This window comes from Cydia splendana, chromosome 18 (genome assembly GCF_910591565.1).
Source record: "Cydia splendana chromosome 18, ilCydSple1.2, whole genome shotgun sequence".
Taxonomy (NCBI): domain Eukaryota; kingdom Metazoa; phylum Arthropoda; class Insecta; order Lepidoptera; family Tortricidae; genus Cydia; species Cydia splendana.
Window position 1 is genome coordinate 5,307,322 of NC_085977.1, and position 19,578 is coordinate 5,326,899.

Sequence of the window (19,578 nt, forward strand, 5' to 3'; positions counted from 1 at the left end):
TCTCTCACAGCGTGACTTATCGGTAACTTTAAGGGCGATATATCAAAGTAATCGCTTTAATTTCTCATCTCTCACTTGGGAGAGAACTTATGCTTATTCCTTGACTGATACTGTCATGATTTGCGATGATATACAGGTTTGTTGTGATGAGTATCGATCAATTATTAAGCTTCAAAATCTGTTTGCGTAATATTATACAGGTATTTTGGTGTTGGCCTTTCAACCCCTAAATTCATCAAATCGAGGAGTCTTTTAGATGTCCATAATTTTTGAACGAGATATACATAGTGGGTCCGGATAACCCGACCAATTTTAACAGGTATTTCTGACTGTATTACCAGTAAAAATGCTACATTAGCATTGGTTGGAGTTATTTTTTGATTTTCATTTTGAAATTATCCGACAAAAAATTCAATTTAGTTCGTTAGATTTTTGTAAACAGCGCCTTATATGAGCCCAGCTAACTTATATGAGTTAATTTTGGAACATAGTTGGGAGTTTTTAGACTATAGTTGCATGGTTTTACGGCAGCGAAATGTATTAAATTTGTCGAGTTATTCGGGACCACTTTGTATTAAACATTATAAACATGTTTTTCTGTATTTACTTTTATTATTATCCTATTCCTCACCAGCTGCTAAGCGTCATTCAGGGGAACAGACTTCCGTCCGTTCCCTGTTTAATTAATTAGTTGACCTGAATACTATGAACGAAATGAACGGTCATCCAAATTAGTCGTGGTTTAATGGTGAATATTTCTTTTTGACATTATTTTAACCTTTTCAATTTTATTTTACTGTACATCAACCATGATTATAAAAACAAATTACAAACTTATACCAGCAAATGAACCTAACAGTTACTTACTATGTCATTAAGACTACATATGACTATTATAATTATATAAACACATTTTTATAAACTAATTTCGGGTAGTTCAGTGGTGTTTTATTAATATCTCCGTATGTCTTTCCCATCACGGAACAATGGTGTTCCGGACCTTTGGGAGGCGTGCGCGGAGCCGAAGCCAACACGTAGAGGCCCTTATGACACTTTAATGAAATGTAAGGAGTACACCGAGCGGAGGCTGCCCTTGCCCGTGTCATGGGACGCACGCAGAGGCAGCATCCGCCAGGGTGTAAGGACTATTGAGAGTTGATGGAATCTAAAATGAACTAGGTTATTGGGTGAAAGCGATGGACTAAGAACTGAGCTATGGGGTAAAAAACCGGACGCCCGCCTAATAAAACGGTATGCAATTTTATTTCCGGCAGACGGTGACTCGCCCTCAGAAGATGGGCCCCCACAAAAAGCGACATCTAGGATGGCTCAAGGGCAACACCGGTGTGAGCGGCTCAGGGGTGTCGAGAGGTGTGCGCCGCTTTCTACCCAGTGGCTGTTAACAGCCACTGTGCCAACTCGCGTCTTATGCATATTTCACTTCCACCCCTGGAGCTTATAGCTCTAACGACTCCACTCTGGCCGGCCGGCTAAGGCAAGCCAGAGGCAGAGAATCCTGTCCCACTCACCCTCCTTGCGGGTAACAGAACTCTCCAGGAGCACTCGGGTACGTGAGGTCGCTAATCCCCAACAGCTCGCCACAAGCTGCCCTGCGTTGACTGATTGCACTGGTAAAACCAGCGGGCGATGGGGTCGTCACATCCCTACGCCCATATTATAATTATTATTATGACTCGCCTCCAAATCATTTATACATAGGTTGGTGTTTATTACATTTGAAATATCTACCTACGCAAAAATATGTCTCAGTTGACAAAATATAGTTTGCGACTTTCATACATAATATTTAAGTTGTTGGGATATTTATTAACCTCTCGTAATTCATCAAACTTTTAATTAAATTTTAACCTTATTTACTTGTTCCACCCTGTATATTCCCTGGTGCGCGTGTAAGAACGCTCAATTGTGTAGCGGCAGTTATCTTTGAAACTCTCAAGAACAACAACAAATAAAAGTCTCTTAAACGGGTACTCTAACTTTGTACCTCAATTCAACTTTATGTTTACATCATTTTTAGTGTTTGTACTAAATATGGTACACGTAACACTTTTGGAACCATTTGGATTTTATCCGATCACTGTTTTTTTCATAAACCGGTTATCGTATACACGGTGGTTAAAACATAACTGCATTTCCGTTGCCAGGGAGGTTTTGGGATTATACTGAGCAACTTTTACTATAGGACCAACCCCGAAATCGCGAAAAAAAAATTTACCCTCCCATAGAAAATGTAGCAGCTAAAATAACTGTATTAAACAGCCATTTTTTTTTGGTATCGCAATTTCGGTGTTGGTCCTATAGTAAAAGTTTCTCAGTATAATCCCAAAACCTCCTTGGCAACGGGAATGCAGTTATTTTTTAGCCACTCTGTAGAAGGTAATCGTTAACATGAACTTGAGCCAAAACTGCAATTGTAATTTTTGTAGGGGTAAGAGAAATTCATGCTCAAAATTTTGTGTTGACATTATTTTTTTGCTGCTGCATATTGTTGATAATTTTAACAAACCTTTGCGTTTGTGGATCAAAACTAGACTGCCGTATTCGAACTTCAAGATATTCACAAGAAACGACATGTACTAGATCCATTCTAGATACGTTATAGTTTAGATATCAACTAGTTCTCTTTTGCAGCGCAATTCGGGCAACCAATGTCACTTTTACGTTAGATAGAGTAAGATATCTATTAGATGTGAATTGGATCTCTAAGTCATATCCTGTGGAAATCGTTCAAGTGTATCTCCAGAATCGAGCAAATGTCAAATGTGACAGATTAGACTTAAACATATCGTTATCGTATCTTGGTGATGTCTAAAAGATATCTATCCGAATCGGGCCCAGAGTAGAATATTTTGAAGATAGTACGTTTTGTCTTCGTTAAAGGATTGTGGTTTCAATTATTAATGAAATTTTGTAAAAGACGTGTAAGTAAAAAAAAACCTAATTTTTTTTTGTCAATGCTCAATTTATTGTTGGTCCACCCTGTACCAAGTACAAACAAGATTGTCAATTTGTTGTAAAAAATACCAAGTCAATCAGTCGCATAGAGAATATACAAAAGCTGCAAAATTTATAATATCCCCAAACCCTCTGGGCCTAGTACCGCGTAATTTGTAGAGATGCCACGAATATTCGGCAACTATTCGGTATTCGGCCTATTCGGGCACTTTGCCGAATATTCGGTGTTCGGTCGAATGTTGCCTACTATTCGGCCGAATACCGAATATCTGTTGCACCTACCAAAAAAGAAACATTACACAAAAATTAACCAAAAACTAGGTACCTATATTTAATATTTAAAATGTATTCTTGGAAAGTAGTTAAATACGAAGGCACGTTTTTGAGCATTTGATGATTACAAAATATTTTGTTTTTATTATGGGTCTGATTTGATTGACTCTCACTACATTCTTGAATTCTGTTCAACATAAAAATATATCTTAGCAAACGTCGTGCTTTGTTGGCGAACAGTTTTCATAATAATTGTGACTCAAAATGTTCGCATGTCATGCCGAATATACGGTCGCCAAATATTCGGTATTCGGCCGAGAGAGGGGCCGAATATTCCGTATTCGGTATTCGGCCAAATTCACTATTCGGAACATCTCTAGTAATTTGGCCCAGATGTTCTTTTGCAAATGATTTATTATGAGAGGGAAACTCCGCAAACTTCTTTGGCACCGGTATTAAAAATTAAACTAGGAACACTTTCAAGGATACGACATCGAAATGGCCGCAATATTCTCGGAAATGCGAGTACGTTGAAATTCTGTACGTAGTTTTTTTTTTTTTCTAAGCTTAATTACAAAAGTATCGTTAAACCAGTAAGGTTTGTCTCGATAGTCCATTCGCGATTTTAATGTGCTTAGTTTAATTAAATTATTATAATATAAGCATGTTGGTGGTTCGTGTACTCTTATAAGTGTGGCTATAAATATTTTGGTTTGAATATTATGTTTTTTTTAATTACTCCCGTCCATAGCGTATATGCCGTCGTACTATACCTACTTCGGTGGCAAACACGCATACGGTCCAGCCTATGGACGCCTGCTACTCCATAAATATAATGTTAATATGCCTGTTAAAACAATATTAGTATTGTCAGGCGTAGCTCACTCCGCGATTTCGTCGCTTTGCTACAGGTAGCTAAAAGTACATCCGTTCCACACCAATTTTGGGGAAAGCCATAAACCGCGCGTGGCGCTGTCGCCACCTAGCGGCCATATCTGTGCTGATCGTAACAGACGCGTTTTGTTAGAGAGTGAGTCTTCTGTACCTAGTACTATTATTTATTCTGTGGTATTGTTTTTATTAATGAATTAAAAACTACCTAAAAATATGTAATTTGGATCATACTAATAATATTTTATGTTTCTGAATACGACTCTAAAATATCGTGAACTATTTCCAAATGATATTAGTATAATATTCTACATTTACCATATACAAGTGATTCACATTCCCATTTCTCAGGTGCATACCGTATTTGGAATCGATGTCGTAAATAGATGCAATTTCACGTATTTCTTCCGAACGGCGCGGCGTAGCATTCCTCTCGCCTCGTAGCATACACCGTAGCTCATTCGGATGTTTCGTAGCACGTCTACGATCGTAGACTACATTGATTTCATATGACGTATCGTTAACATTCTCTTTTACTTGAAGAAAAGGTAGTTCCAAGTAACATTTTTAGATAGGGTGATTCGCCAGTAACTGGCCACTTTTAGTAACTCGCCACCCTAAACTAAAAATGAATTATATTCACCTATAAACATAATTCATTTTAGTATAAGGTTGCAATAACTGGCCAGATTTCAATAACTGGCCACCTTATACTAAAATGAATTCTATTTATAGGTGAATAGAATTCGATTTTGGTTTGGGGTTGCTAGTTACTAAAAGTGGCGAATTACCTAGCCTTTTGACCATTTTAATCTTATGTGACATATCTCAGCATTGTTAGACAAAAATATGTAATTATATTCCCCTCTTAGAGCATTTAAAATAACGCAAAATATTATAATAATATGACTTGACATGATCTACACAGAAATACACAATCGAATTGAAAGTCCACAAGAAAAATTACAATAACAAAACACGTTTATATTAATAAATCAACATTTGATTCAAAATGTCCGCCTCCCTAATATGAATTGCTCGATATTAATGCCTATGTAAATGATTTGGTTTTGAGCTTACATAAAATACAGCGGGACCGGTAGATCATTTTTATCAGCCGAATCGAGGTCGCGGCGTTCACTGCCATTGGATGCTTGAGCGCGTAAGAGAAAAATGATAAAAAAAAACAACGGGTTGCACTCCGGGAGTGCCGGCAGAAGTGAAACTCAATGACATTGTAACAGTTTTTCGATCAGGTCACGTGTCCGTCTTACGAATTTTCAATCTGTCGAATCTGTCGGTGACGTGACCTGTCGCGAGTTTAACATTTTTCCTCATCACAAAAAGTGCACAGCGCCGCTAAATTAGTTTTCACTTCAAAAAGTACAGATGTAGTGCATGATTATTTTCTCAAAAATGGACGGCAAAGTCGACTTTGCCGTTTAAAAAATACGTCGCGAAGCGCGTAGTTTATGGTCAGTCAAAAATTAAAAAGTTAAAAACATTGCAGTCTCGATTTTGGGACTGCAATGTTGCATACAAATTCCATTATTTGTCGAGTTCCAAACTTTTTAAAAGTTGAAATGGCCATATCAAATGAAGGCACAGGCCCATTAAACAGCCAAACAGATGATTAGTACCGCGACTATTTAGCTGTCTCAAATAGGTTGGCGTATTTTCGGCAGAAAAATACACTTCTATTTTTTTATTAAAAAAATAAAAAGGCGGCAAAAGCTAATTTTTTCAATTGTTTCTACTTTTTTCTGTGAAAATATATACGTAAGAACGTTGCTTTTGTAAAATATTTCTATGATATTTATATTTCTTGCACCATTTTTGAGAAAAGCACTATATATGACTCGGCTGGAAGGCTACTTGCTGGCTTCGGATTCAATTAAACGGACTCCCAAGGTCGTCCGTTTAAAACGAATCCTCAGCCTGCAAGTAGCTACTTCCGAACCTCGACAATAATGTACTATTTCCATCGTATTTTCACGGAAACTTACGAACGTGTCTTGCTATTTGAGTCAGTCTCGGTACAAAAACTACTGACATTGACTGAAGTAGCACGACAAATAGGAACGTTTTCGAGAAAATACGATGGAAAACAACTATGCAGTACTCGTACAGTCGCCATCAGATATATCGGAGCGGCCAAGGTGCTCACAAATATCGGAACACGCCTCTATTGTCAGGGCGTTAGAGCGCGTGTTCAGATATTGTGAACACCTTGGCCGCTCCTATATACTGATGGCGAATGTACATCTGTATAAAATGATATGTTCAAACTGTAATTGTAATAGTAGTAGTAAAACACTTTATTGTACAAAAATCAAAACAAAACAGGATAAATATAACATTCGTCATTAGTACAAAAGCGAACTTATCCCTTTAAGGGCTCTCTTCCAGTTAACCTTTGAGCAGTTGTAATTGTAGTACCTACATTACGACACAAGTGCGGAAGATAGGAAATTCGCAATGAGTGGCGATAATGAAAAACACGACCGAAGGGACTCTCGGCACATTTTAAATCGACACGAGTTGCGTATTACTTATCGTACGTGTATCGTTTAACGTTTTACAGTACATATAGCCCTTAAAATTTTCGACATAGGCACGTAAAGTGCTAATGAGCGCTCTAGTGCGATAAAGTAGCACAATATGCACTTTAACACATATTATGACTCAAACTTTATGATTACCTATTTACTACTACACTATTTGGCCAAATATAATAAATAAATAATTTAATAATTACGTTAATTTTACGCAATTAAGTCCCGTCGTTAAATAATAACGAGTAAAAATCGTGAAAGTTTAAATCAGCGTTAAGTGTAATAAAAATAACAAACACTATCGACGCCACATCGTGATTAACTCAGATTCCTTTAAATATAACAACCAGATTATATTTTTTGCTCCACGAATTCGTGAAAACGGAAACATTATGACCAAATTATAGTTCAAAGTGCCCAGTTAGTGCCTATTATTACAATAGAAACAATGCTTAGAAAGGTCAGAAAAAAGGTAACTAACTTTAGTAACTTCAAGGTAACTTGAAGTAATTTTAGATCTAATACTGTGGTCAGTCAGTCAGTGTGGAAGCGCTGGTGGCCTAGCGGTAAGAGCGTGCGACTTTCAATCCGGAGGTCGCAGGTTCAAACCCTGGCTCGTACCAATGAGTTTTTCGGAACTTATGTACGAAATATCATTTTGATATTTACCAGTCGCTTTTCGGTGAAGGAAAACATCGTGAGGAAACCGGACTAATCCCAATAAGGCCTAGTTTTCCCTCTGGGTTGGAAGGTCAGATGGCAGTCGCTTTCGTAAAAACTGGTGCCTACGTCAATTCTTGGGTTTAGTTGTCAAGCGGACCCCAGGCTCCCATGAGCCGTGGCAAAATGTCAGGATAACGCGAGGAAGAAGACTGTGGTACAGTCACGAACTTATAGCTTTATAACGTGATGTGGTAGCAAGACCATATGTACCTATATTTCGTCGCTTAATTCTTCAGATAACTTCTACGTGTATATAGTATCTCTATCCGTCAGGTAGCTGTCGCACAACATTTCAGAAGTGTTGTTCGCCCACCGCATGAGATACAGCCTGGTGACAGACAGACGGGACAGACGGACAGTGGAGTCTTAGTAATAGGGTCCCGATTTTACCCTTTGGGTACGGAACCCTAAAAAGAAATACTAACATAAAAAAATAAGCTGAGAGATGAAATATAATTCGTAATACGAGTGAGCTCTCGCTCTCGGCGGTTCCACTATGGGATTAGCCAATTGTCTATAACTTTTACGTTACGTTTTACGTTTTTAACGTTTTGGTTAGTTTACTTTTAAAATGTTACTGTGCATTCCGTAAGTTTGTCTATCTAATTTGAATTCTCCCCTCATCTACTCGAAGGTTAGCTGGAAGAGATCCCTTACAGGGATAAGTTTGCCTTTGTACCTTTATTTCTGTAAATATTATGTAAACCTGTGTTGTGTACAATAAAGTGATTACTACTACTACTACTACTACTTTTCGCAGCAACTCAAATACGCGGTGCAGCTGCACTCTCATTGAAAAACTTTTCTGACTGGATTACTAGGATTTTACGATTAAAATGGACGTAGAATGTCACACACTCATATTAAGCCCAGAATCGGATTATTTGCCTAACTGTTTAACTGTTAAAATATTCTTTTAGTAGGTAAGCTTATCATCTGTGTTTTAAGCGGCCCACAGATTACTAGTTCGCCGGACGATATCAGCCTGTCAGCTGTTCGGAACTGTCACCTTTTGCGTTTAACTGAAAGGCTGATATCGTCCGGCGAACTGGTAATCTGAGGGCCCCTTCTAAAATTGCATAATTTTCGTTCTTGCGTGTTTAGTACCTTAAGGGGCCCACTGATTAACAGCCCGCCGTACGGAATCGGCCTGGCAGTTAGAACAAAAAGTTGACAGTTAACAACTGACAGGCAGATACCATCCGGCGGACTGTTAATCAGTGGGCCCCTTAAAGATGTTGTCTACAAGTACAGAAGCTGCAAAATTCTATTCGGACACATTTTGAATGAATTCACTTATACAGTGATCATACAATTGTGCGGCTTATTAAATGCTGCATTTATCGCAAAAATCGGTTGTTTTATGCGATAAATGCAGCGTTGAACGCGTGCGTCAACGGAATGTAGGAAAAATTATGTAAAATAGGTGCGCGGTAAACGCAATGCGTTTAAAAACGCTGCGTTAATCGCATAAAACAACCGCGCGCTTTATTGAGTTTGATCATCCTAAAGTAGCTCGGAGGCATAGCGTTATCAAGTAGCACAATACACCCTTATCTAGTTATCTCTCTCACTTACCACTAAGAAATAAATAAAACCGGACAAGTGCGAGTCGGACTCGCCCACCGAGGGTTCCGTACTTTTTGGTATTTGTTGTTATAGCGGCAACAGAAATACATCATCTGTGAAAATTTCAACTACCTAGCTATCACGGTTCATGAGATACAGCCTGGTGACAGACGGACGGACGGACGGACAGCGGAGTCTTAGTAATAGCAAAGACATATGTAACTTCGTATAAGACGAATAAAGTCTAAGGAAAAAACGTGCCTCGGAATTCAAGTAAAAGTCATTCTCGAATAGATGCCGCACACACCTTTAGCCTATCCTCGGCTCGATGGCGTGACGACACCGTTTCATATTTAACAATTTTAACACATAGATATCAGTGAATGAACATGGATCAAAATGATATAAAAATAATGAAATCATTTATCCATATATATACATTTTTTGATAACTATATACGTTTTCATTTTGAGTTTTAGTCGTATGTCGATAGATGGCAGTAAATTTACAGTGACTACAAAATTTACAATGACAGGACCCCTCTATACTATCTATTCTTTTTGGTAATAGGGTCCCGTTTTTACCCTTTGGGTACGGAACCCTAAAAAGGGGGTAGTTTATCTTGCACGCGGCTCGAGTTATTAAGAGAGCTCAAGGTGCATTCAGCGATCGAGCGAACCAGCACAATAACAGCCTGGTGACTCACCTCCTCGTACTTCGCAGACCAGAACGAGTTCATTGCCCTCCTCCAAGGGTCCAACGACGCCCGACACGTCCCGGCCCGATTTGTCGTATAAAATCAGCTGATGAGGCGGCACTGTAACAATTATAAAGGTTTTGTTGAATACAAATACCAAAGAGTACTTATATAACACTTTAAACTCTCGCGTTTTTTACACATATTTAATTAAACGGGTAAAGGTAAAAACAATGAGATTATATCGCGGTAGACCCGTTTGTGTAATTAAATATAGATTACTTACTTGTTAAAGTACATTAAAATTAAGATTTATTATCTGTATGCATATGAAAGGTCACATACTAATTTAGTGTAAACACATTATAGTTCCGTCCGCGTTTACGATCAGAACTACAAGTATGGGTATTTAAATGTTACAAGGATAGTTTTAACTAAGAATGAATATGAATGATATTTAGCAGCGCCGCTTGCGACGTAGTATTTTGAAAATAATAGCGAGTTTATGTATGGTGAGCTTGAGACTTTATAAATGCTTAATGTAAGATGTAACCAGCTGCAAAAGTCCATACCCAGTTTATTATAATTATCGGCGCGATTCGGGAAATGGATTAGAGATTCACTAATTAATTTCCCGAATCGCGCCGTATGCTACTGTACAAATACCTCATATGATGTCATTTAAAATATAAATAACATTCAACTACAAAATAAGTTTAGCAGTACGGTTACCATCAGTTTGTCACTGACATAAACGCCGTCGAGAACGTAATTTACTTTCTATACATCCCGTTTGCACTAATATACGAGTGCGAGCGAGATGTATAGAAAGTAAATTACGTTCTCGACGGCGTTTATGTCAGTGACAAACTGATGGTAACCGTACTGAACGGTAAAACATACTGTTATTAAATATTCGTTATATAAAATGAATAGGTACCGGTATATAGTAGCCGTTTCAGCCATTCCATACAAGTGGTCAGTTAGTGAATTCGTTTATTACTTGAAACAAGTAGTATACAACGAACAATAAAAGGCCTTAAAATAAAAACCGGGCAAGTGCGAGTCGGACTCGCGCACGAAGGGTTCCGTACCATAATGCAAAAAAAAAAAAACAAAAAAAAGCAAAAAAAAAAACGGTCACCCATCCAAATACTGACCACTCCCGACGTTGCTTAACTTTGGTCAAAAATCACGTTTGTTGTATGGGAGCCCCATTTAAATCTTTATTTTATTCTGTTTTTAGTATTTGTTGTTATAGCGGCAACAGAAATACATCATCTGTGAAAATTTCAACTGTCTAGCTATCACGGTTCGTGAGATACAGCCTGGTGACAGACGGACGGACGGACGGACGGACGGACGGACGGACGGACGGACGGACAGCGAAGTCTTAGTAATAGGGTCCCGACGGTCCCGTTTTACCCTTTGGGTACGGAACCCTAAAAATTACAAACTAAAATTAAAAATAAACTATAAATAGAAAATCTGCCCCAAATCGCCGTCTATTAGTTAATATGTCAGTTGGTTAATATGACACGAAATATTATACCCTTAAACGAGCAATTCTTGTATGTATATTGTATATAGGGTGGAACATTTCTAGGGACTGAGCTGAAAGGATAATGTTATCTAAGTGATCTAAAATCAAATTATTATAATGGTAAAGCTGGATTAAAAAGTAAAAGAAAATTATTAAAATGAAATATTTTTATATCAGTGGCAACCCTACAAAGTTATTTACATTTTAAATTGACAGATGTCACGTCATTAATAGGATTATCTTGCTAGGGTTGAAACATACAGATTTTTGCACTAATGTTTAAAAAACTGTATCTCAAAAACGGTTAGAAATATTGACGTGATTAATAAGTGAAAAATAAAGTACGTAGCCTAAACAATTTCCCGTTTGCATAAAAGTCCTTCGTATTGTTCCACCCGATATATATTAATTTATAGGTACATTTATATATATTTCGGGGATCTCGGAAACGGCTCTAATGATTTCGATGAAATTTGCTATACAGGGGTGCTTGGGGTAGATAAATCTATCTAGCTAGGTATTAGTGGGAAAACGCGCATTTTTAAGTTTTTATATGTTTTCCGAGCAAAGCTCGGTCTCTCCGATATTATAATTAAACGAGTACTACCGCATGTGATCAAACTCGCATCGTACAGTCGCCATCAGATATATCGGAGCGGCCAAGGCGCTCACAAATATCTGAACACGCCTCTATTGTCAAGACGTTAGAGTGCGTGTTCAGATATTTTTGAGCCCCTCGGCCGCTCCGATATATCTGATGGCGACTGTACATTAAGAGCCGCTGGCAACCGAAACATTTCTAGTAATTAAAGCACCTTACTGACCTTTACGGCAACAAAACAGAAGCCGTAAGGTCCAACCGCAAATTGGAATTACGAGTTCGGCCCTTTCGGATATCGGTGGCAGTTCGAATAGCCAGAATGGCCCGCCCGACCGCACGGGCTAGTTAGTAGTCATTACATGACCGAACTTCCACGACGAATCAAAGGCGAATAGCGTCCAATTTAAAGGGAATTTCATAGTTGACGGCGTCAATTTTACAGTCGCGATATGATGTTTGTTCGCTGTTAACTCGTCAGAGTCAATTTGGGTTCGTTAAATTTAATTAGAGGTTATTATTATTAGCTTCTTTGGTGTTGTTAATTATTTATGTTGGGTATTTGGAAGTTGGATTGAGCATTTAATGTAATTTGTTAATTATTAGTTGGATTGCTCAAAATCCTCCGTATTAGCAATTAGTAACATAAGAGGTAGGTAGTCCAAAAACAGGGAAAATATCGCGAAAATTAAAAATACGATTTTTTTTTATCAGCCTCTTTTTTCGTGGTAGCTCATAGCTCAAAAAGTTCAAAACTAAGAAATTAATTTGAATTGCATATGGATCGGTCCATATTAATCAAGATTTTGGACTTCAAGAGGTAGATAGTCAAAACATACTGTAAAGTAAAATATACATGTATATTATGTAAATATATTATGGAGATTATATCATGATAAACATTTAAAGTGATATACACTACTAAAGAAGCCAATCACTTCGATCGAAATTCAAATCCACGTCCTATTAGGACACCAGCTCAACTGCCGCTCTGAAAGCTTATGAATCCTTCCTTCATTTCCCTATTGTTTTCCCTTTAGGGGATATATCGCTTGAATCTTTTTCGGTGGTACAGTCAACACCAATAGTAGCCGATAAATAACGCGCTAAAAGTATTTACTCAATTTATTTTACAAATGTTTCTACAGTTCGCGTTAGTATTTTATACAGTCCAATTATTCCGTATACTTAGGCCCGTCTCTCACGAGGCTACTGTCAAGCGATTTGTGTTTCGTACGCGTATCCTACGCGTCGCTTGTGAGTACCCGCCATATTTATTTCCTACGTTTCGCACACGACGAGACGCGTCGACGACGCGTTTGATATCAGTCGCATGAGACTGTCTTGCTGGTCGCACGCGACTCGAGTCGTATACGCGTTGTATACTCAAGATGGCGGCGGAACAAGCTTTTAATATAAATTTTGTTCAAGAGGTGGAAAAGTATCCATGTTTATATAATTATTATGTAAGAAAAGATGTGACAGAAAAGGCATGGATTTAAATAGGAAATAAAATCAATTTGCCAGGTCAGTAATAACATTCTTATTAAAATTATATTTATACACAATAATTGGATTGCCAAGAGAGCGATGCATGTGGGGTTATTAGATAGTTGGCAAGATAATTTCTCAGATTTTGTGGTGATGTTGTTCGGCAAATGACACAAAATAGTCTCATTTGCGTAGCACCGTGTGCGGAAACGAGTAGCACACCAGTAGGCGATCATGGTTTGCATCTCAGTCGCGTAGCATTTGAATAGTCTCGTGAGAGACGGGCCTTACAGGGTATTTTTAACCGAGACTTAGGGAGTTGCGCCATCCCACTAACCCGGGGTTAACCGGTTAAACCAGGAGTTACCATGGTTACCAGTACAATTTGACACTGGGTTAACGGTTTAACGAGTTAACCCCGGGTTAGTGTGATGGTACAAGAGGCCCTTATGGGTTAAAGGTAATCACGGTCAATGTCTAGGTGAATATAAGTCTAGTGAAACTTACCGTGAAATATTCAAAACTGTTATTTTTAACGGTTAACGATTAAGAAATCTCAAACCTATTTTGCGAGATGAATATATCACGAGTAACGTTTACTATAGGACAAATCCCGAAATCGCGAAAAAATATTGCCTGTTTTGGCTGACCAGATGATTATGGGTGGAATCACATCTATCAGCATCGAGCCGCATTTTATACCGGGTGTGGCCTGTAACATGAGCAAAAAATTAAACTGTAGGTTGTACTCCTCATACTGACCAACATTTGTTCAGCGACTTTTAAAAATAACTTGGGGTTTGATTTTTAATACACTTTAAAGTTTATTCTAAGACGCAATGTATTGCGAATTTTGTTATGTTTAAGGCGTGACAAGCAACGTCAATCACAATGATATGGCGTGGCGATGGCGTCCATTGAAAATAATATTTATTTTGTATGAAAAATAGGGAGTCTAAATACTTCATAATTTTTAAAAGTTGTAGAACAAAAGTGTCACCGTTTGAGGAGTACAATCTATGTTTTAATTATTTGCTCGTGTTACAGGCCACACCGTGTATATGAGAAATCGCTCGTTAGTATGAAGATGCGTACGCATCGAAAAGCTGAAAGCATGCGTACGCATCTTTTCTATGGAAGAGCCAAAATATTTTCGCCTTTTCGGTTTGGTTACATAGTAAGTTGCTGAAAAAACATCGCCTATAGAAAATTAAGCGTTATTTGTACCATCCCACTAACCCGGGGTTAAGTGATTAAACCGTTAACCCGTATCAAATTGTACTGGTAACCATGGTAACTCCAGTTTTAACCGGTTAACGGATTAGTGAATGGTGCAAGTGGCCCAAAGAACATTTTAGTAGAGAATGGTCGAATTTTGATGCATGCTTTGATCTACTTTTGGTGCTGACTATACAGGCGTTCATATGTTAAATACCGGCGAGTGTATCGCTCGTGGGTCGCACTAAGGGTCGGTTGCACCAAACTGTTCGTATCGTTAAAGAGTTCGATAAATTTTTATGTATGGAAAATTTCATAGTAAAGTGCCGGGGCGCGCCGGCTGACGTTGATCAGTCTGTCAAATGTGGTTGGTGCAATTGGCCCTTAAACTAACATTGTTACATGTGACAAAAGGACAACGCTCATTATGCAAACGTTAATAGAACATTGAATAAGCAGAGAGAGCTTTGCTATTCCATATAGCAATAACGTTGGTTAGTCGAATATTTTGTGTGCTAAACCAATATTATTAACCAGCAGATACGTATGCGAGCGATCCTACTCCTAATGCACGGAATGCGCAGATTGCTGGTTCAAGTCCTTCAATTATTAAATGTTTCCTTTAATATACAATTTTGAGTGCTTTTCTATTGAGCTTTCCGTTTCAAAGAAGTGTATTATCCATTCTATTATTGATAGTCGAAACTGGTTGAAGTGATTAAAATATCTTCGATATTTATGAAAATTTTCTAGTTCATAATATTTTATGTACAGTTAGCTGTAGAGATGAGGTATTACTGACTGTACCTATCAGTCTTAAGACGAAACAGGAGCTGAGTTTTAAATATTTTAGGTAAACATACCCGTCTCGCTAACGGAAGCGGCACCTAAAAGTAGTGCGATAAGGACAAGGCGAAAAATCCTGCGTAAAAATCTCAAAAATCGAGGTTTCGTACTCCTCTGTTTCCTCTTCCAAAACTTAACCAATCGTAACCAAATATGGTAACCAATCGTAACCAAATATGGAAATCTAAATGATTATGAAATTATGTGTGTCGGACCGTTTTGCTTTTTTGGCTAATTGATATCAGTTTTGAATGCCACGCCTCTCATTGCGGCATAGTCAATTAGGCCATTTTGGCCATTTTTGATGGGCTCTAGCGCCTTAAAAAACAAAAATATTAAAAAAAGCAAAACGGTCCGACACAGATATTGACAATATTAATCTGTGTTGAAAAAATCATTGCTCTAGCTTCAAAAACCACGGAGGAAAACGAGGAGTACGTTTGTATAGAGAAATGACCACTCCCGTTGGCTCTTAAGGTACTTTTGCCAGCTCGAAAAAAAAATGCATTTTACTCAAGTCAATTGGTATGAAATAATAAACGCGTAGCCTAATCGTCCAGCACACGGAAGCAGTGTACTTACCATGTGTGTGTTTTAGTAAAAGTTGACGACCGGTCTGGCCTAGTGGGTAGTGACCCTGCCTGTGTAACCGATGGTCCTGGGTTCGAATCCCAGTAAGGGCATTTATTTGTGTGATGACACAGATATTTGTTCCGGTGTCATGGTTGTTTTCTATGTATTTAAGTATTTACATATGTCTGAGTACCCTCAACACAAGCCTTCTTGAGCTTGCTGGGGGACTTGTTCAATCTGTGTAAGAATGTTCTATAATATTTATTTATTATTATTATTTATTATTTTTATTAAACCGTGGTAGGCCGCGATGTGAGCATGTGGAGAACAAGTTAGTTTGCTTGCTCGTTCGACTCACTTACGCTATACAAGCAACATGAACACACAGCCAGAGTGGCGCGACGGAAACCTCTCCCGCCCCCACTTTGCGAGACAAGTGGCGTTTATGGCGAGGCTATCACTTGTAAACGCTTTGTACTACACATACCACGATCCCACAATATAACGTAACAGCCAATTGAATAATGCAACTCACGGGACACAATGGCCAGTGACGTCATCCCTTGAGCAGGGTTCTTTACAAAAAACAGTCGGATAAAAGTCCCCGAATTGTTATTGGTAAAGTCCGCAGATATTAGAGTGTTTGGATCCGATTTCTTCGGAAGAAATTAAATAGTTTTGCGAGCCTTTGTCCTGCTCGAGGGTTTTTAGAGGCCGAGATTGGTGTGGGTCGAGGATGCCATTTTGGGGGATGCGCATTTTTTATCCTTTCTAATAATGTATTATATAATGTAATGCCTATTCATGGCTATTCTGGTTTAACCTAACCAGCGCGGCGAGTTTTCGATATTCAAAACTATGTTTTCGCGAATGTGTAAGTAGTGTTATTTCCACTTCATCTCATATTTTACTCATTTGGGTGTTTTAAGCATTTTAAAATTCGTTAATATTTGTGTAATATATGTGACGAATTTTAAGATTTCCTTACTTTGGAACGTACACCAATAATATTTTTAAAACGTTAAATATTTACCGCTGACGGAAGTGAATGCAAATATTTTGATTGGTCAATAACCTAAACTGTAAAGTATTCAAATATTTTAATTCCTTCAACAACTTTCACTGATTTTAATAAAGTTCTGCTTTCAGAAACTGATCTATTTAATACAGTACACCCAACCTGTAACATTTCAGATAGCAACTCTCTAAAAACTTTTAAGAGTAAAAACGTTTAATCATATTTACTAAATCGCTACATACGTGAATGCTTTTAAACCTCCGTATACCTGAACTGGCAAGAGCTCGTTTACAATTTAAAATTCCCTGATAAGTAAGCACATGTAGATAGGGGGTATAATAAATTCTCGTGCAGGCAGCTACAACCGAAGTCAAGGTACACAGCCCAAGCGGATTGTAGAGGATGTGAAAAGTTTATTAAATGGTTTTGCAGGCTGTATACAAGACCAATGATTATGAGCCTATTTTGTTGAGAAAGTCTACATTTTATAGGAACCCGTTTTTAATGCTTATGAGTATAGTCGGTGTAAAGGAATGCAGCTAAATAAAATTCTAAGTAGAATATGTAGAAAGAAAAAAGAAAAAGGCCAATTAAAACCGTTGAATATTGTTGCGTTGCGTTGGATTCGTAATTAGTGCATAATTACTAATTATGCACTTCCTAAATATCAAAACACTGGTATACTCGTATGCCATGTAACAAACTACTGTAATTAAGTAAAAATAAATAAAATGAACATGTTCACTGAAAAAATGTTTTAGTTTGGCTACACCGGGCCTTTTATTCATATTGAGCCATTATTCTTACGTGTGAATAATATGTAAGTAGGTCATACTGAGAAGGTAGTCCATGTCGCAGTTGGTTCCATAAAAGTGATTATTTTTTAATATGATCTACTTACAATAGGTTATTTACTACAGAAATTGAATTAAACACGCTATAAAAAAAAGGCTTTGAGCAGAAATTACGTTACTTATTGTGTTTCGCTTTTCACTTAGACCAATATTTTCACGGTACTTATGTTAGGTACCTATGTACCTATTAAGAGCTGCCCCATATAAATAATAGCCTTTTATAAGCCAAGATAATTATATCAAAACTTTAATTAAAAGGTAAAATGACGTTGAAAAATGGATAGCAAAAAATTAAGAGCCAACAGGAGTGGTCATTCCTCCATACAAACGTACTCCTCGTTTTCCTCCGTGGTTTTTGAAGCTAGAGCAATGATTTTTTCAACACAGATTAATATTGTCAATATCTGTGTCGGACCGTTTTGCTTTTTTTGATATTTTTGTTTTTTAAGGCGCTAGAGCCCTTCAAAAACGGCCAAAATGGCCTAATAGACTATGCCGCAATGAGAGGCGTGGTATTCAAAACTGATATCAATTAGCCAAAAAAGCAAAACGGTCCGACACAGATAATTTCATAATCATTAAGATTTCCAAATTTGGTTACGATTGGTTAAGTTTTGGGGGAGGAAAAAGAGGACTACGAAACCTCGATTTTTGTCATTTTTACGCAGGATTTTTCGCCTCAGCTGCAGTTGTCCCTATCGCACTAATTTTAGGGGCGGAGTCAAGTTTCTAAATACGTACACAGCCAGAAAAGTGATGGGCAATAGTCGACATTTAATGTCGATAATCTAGTGATGTAAGAAGTTATCGATAAACCGTCTTGTGTGAAAATATCTAGATCCTAAGATACAAGGGGTTTTGGGTTGAGAGTAGGGAACACATTTTTGTAGTTATGATATACAATCTATTATGAACTTTTTGATTCTAATATTTCAAATTAGAAATCAAAATCAAAAATATTTTATTGCACGGTTAAAATGGGTTAACAAGATTTTTAGGTACCTACAGGCACGCTTCGTAATTGTCGAGCAATTTAGGGTGGTTGTTCCATACTTACTCGTGCTCTATGGAATGTCCAATTTAGCTAGAACCCTAAATGGCTCAACAATCACGGAGCGTGACAGTACAAATGATTCATGATCTGTATATCCTGCCCTACAATGGCGTTAATATTTGGTTGTCATGTCTATACTTCGTTTTTAAGCATTATTGAAAAAAAAATAGTAAATACTAATATTAACCACTAAGTACATAACTATTACAAAAAAAGCTAAATAATTATACGATTGCATGCTTAAAAAAGACACGTCACCTTCACTCTAATGCTAAACAAACGAAGAATAAGAACTAACAGCGATAAGACCGCCTGTTGCTACCTTTATCTACATTGTAAATCGGTTTTAGGGTTCCGTACCCAAAGGGTAAAACACGGGACCCTATTACTAAGATTCCGCTGTCCGTCCGTCCGTCTGTCACCAGGCTGTATCTCACGAACCGTGATAGCTAGACAGTTGAAATTTTCACAGATGATTTATTTCTGTTGCCGCTATAACAACAAATACTAAAAACAGGATAAAATAAAAATTTTAGTGGGGCCTCCCATACAACAAACGTGATTTTTGACCGAAGTTAAGCAACGTCGGGCGGGGTCAGTACTTGGATGGGTGACCGTTTTTATAAATAATGGTACGGAACCCTTCGTGTGCGAGTCCGACTTGCACTTCGCCGGTTTTTTTAAAATTTGTTTTTATGT

The 19,578-nt window shown here is 37.8% G+C and overlaps 1 protein-coding gene across 2 annotated transcripts in view; it reads right to left on the minus strand.

The window, feature by feature from the left end:
* LOC134799408 (neural cell adhesion molecule 1-like) overlaps positions 1-19,578 on the minus strand; it is a 153,011-nt gene that overhangs the window by 58,942 nt on the left and 74,491 nt on the right. For both annotated transcript variants that reach the window (XM_063771803.1, XM_063771802.1), the window contains exon 5: positions 9,694-9,804. In XM_063771803.1, coding sequence (XP_063627873.1) covers positions 9,694-9,804 — 111 coding nt within the window. The remainder of the gene's footprint in view (positions 1-9,693; positions 9,805-19,578) is intronic.